General features: G+C 43.2%; 1 protein-coding gene across 1 annotated transcript in view; it reads left to right on the top strand.

Moving 5' to 3' along the window:
• Nucleotides 1-905: 905 nt before the first annotated feature.
• Nucleotides 906-1,874, top strand: part of rasef (RAS and EF-hand domain containing) — an 18,193-nt gene continuing 17,224 nt past the window's right edge. Inside the window, exon 1 of the mRNA XM_013914016.1 lies at nt 906-1,323. Coding sequence (XP_013769470.1) covers nt 1,019-1,323 — 305 coding nt within the window. The 5' untranslated portion in view covers nt 906-1,018. The remainder of the gene's footprint in view (nt 1,324-1,874) is intronic.

The raw sequence follows: 1,874 nt of genomic DNA, 5'->3' as shown, positions 1-1,874 counted from the left end.
TCTTCCACAGAATGTTTTTTGTCCTGTCTTCCTCCCCTGACCCAGGCAGATAGCCGCCCCTCCCTGAGCCTGGTTCTGCAGGAGGTCTCCTTCTATTAAACAGGAGTTTTTCCTTGCCACTGCCATCAAGTGTTTGCTCATAGGTGATCATGAGCAAACACTTGATGTTGAGGTTTTCTCTGTTTTCTCCATGTTTTTGTAGGGTCCTTATCTCACAATATAAAGTGCCTTGAGGCAACAGTTTTAGTGATTTGAAACCATGTAAATAAAACTGATTTGAATTTGAAAGGTCCTCAGTATGATATAAACGTAAACTCTACTATCAAACAGTTAATATTATTGTGTTGAAACAGATAAATAAATTAATATTTATGTATACATGTTTTTTTTTAAATCTTCGCCTCTATTTAATGTGATTAATAGTCAAATAATAATTTGGGCCTGGAAAAAATGGAAATCTAGACTATGTGTGTGTCAGTCTGTTCTTCGTCTCAGTTACAGAAACTTCAGTTTATTCAGCTAGAACGATAATAACCTTTCGCCACAGAGCCACTTTCATTTGGCCTGAAGCCCAGAGGTCTATTGTTAGGAAGAGAGAGGGGAGTGATCACACTGGCAGGTAGCGATGGCAGGCGCGTTACCTGAGGCAGTGAGACAGAGCAGCTTTTTCCGTCCAGCTGGCCATTGGCTACAACAATCTGTAACATCTCGCGTGAAGGCTACGCGGGAGCAAATGCTTTTATTTTAATGATAGTTTGGATTGTTTAAAATGGATTTCTTTGATCAAAACTTTTGTAAGGGCACACCAGCCGTGGTAATGTTTGGATAGGAGCGGATTAACTCTGGAAGTTTGGAGTTTGGACTACTTTTGTTTTTTCCTGGTGTCCGGAAAGTAAAACGCTGGCGTTCCTGTAAGGTTTCAAGGTTTCGTCGTCTTGGTGGTAATTGTAATTTACCGAAACGCCTTCTTTTTTTCTTTTTTTTTTACCCCAGCCAGCCACAGCCCCCTATCAAGGGAATGAGCGCAGAGGAACAGGACCGGCTGCGGTCCCTCTTTCACACCTACGATGTGGACAACTCCGGGCAGATCGAACGAAACGAGTTTCTCACAATCTGCGCAGAGCTACAGGTGTCAGCAGCCGAGGCTGACCGAATATTTGACCAGCTGGACGTCGACAAGGACGGCACTGTCACCCTGCAAGAGTTCATCAGCGGATTTCACGACCGCTACGAGGCGGACATGGAGTCAGAAGGAGGCGACCCGTCTGCTGCTTGGGAAGACTTTGAGAGCAGACTGAACGAGCAGGCCAAGTTCATCCCCAGGTGAGAGTGCACAGCTGTTCTCTGGCCGGTAAGGGCGATGGGTACAGACGGGCGGATGTGTTTAAAATATGGAAATGTTCAGGAGATATGAGTGCGTTCAACAGTGAGCGCGGTGTGCGTAAATGTGATAGTGACAATTAATCTTCACAGGGAAAATAGCACCTCTGAAGTAAAGCACACATCTAATTTAAAAAGGTGAACTCTGGGAAAGATCCAGAGCACATTTCAAAGTTTGCTGCTACAAAACGACGAATCCATTTCCATCCATGACTAAAATCATTATTAATAATATGAAAATGAGAGTGCGCCTGTGTGAAAATCTCTGGATGTTCACGTTTTTATTTTTTTGTTTTTTCCAGAATGCATGTAAGCTAAAGACAGGCATTAATGGTGACCCCCCTCACACACACAGGTGTATGGGAAGGCGCAAGCTGTGCAAATCACTCATGCTCTAACATAAAAGCAGACAAAGGGAGCAAACTCCAAACCATGTTTAACAATTGTGCCATTAATCCATAAATCAAAGTAATTCCTAACAAAAATTCAAAGTT

This window comes from Pundamilia nyererei, unplaced genomic scaffold (genome assembly GCF_000239375.1).
Source record: "Pundamilia nyererei isolate P.nyererei 1_Seehausen unplaced genomic scaffold, PunNye1.0 scaffold00006, whole genome shotgun sequence".
NCBI classification, from domain to species: Eukaryota; Metazoa; Chordata; class Actinopteri; order Cichliformes; family Cichlidae; genus Pundamilia; species Pundamilia nyererei.
The sequence above is the reverse complement of the archived record's forward strand: the minus strand, read 5'-3'. Positions and strand labels throughout refer to the sequence as shown.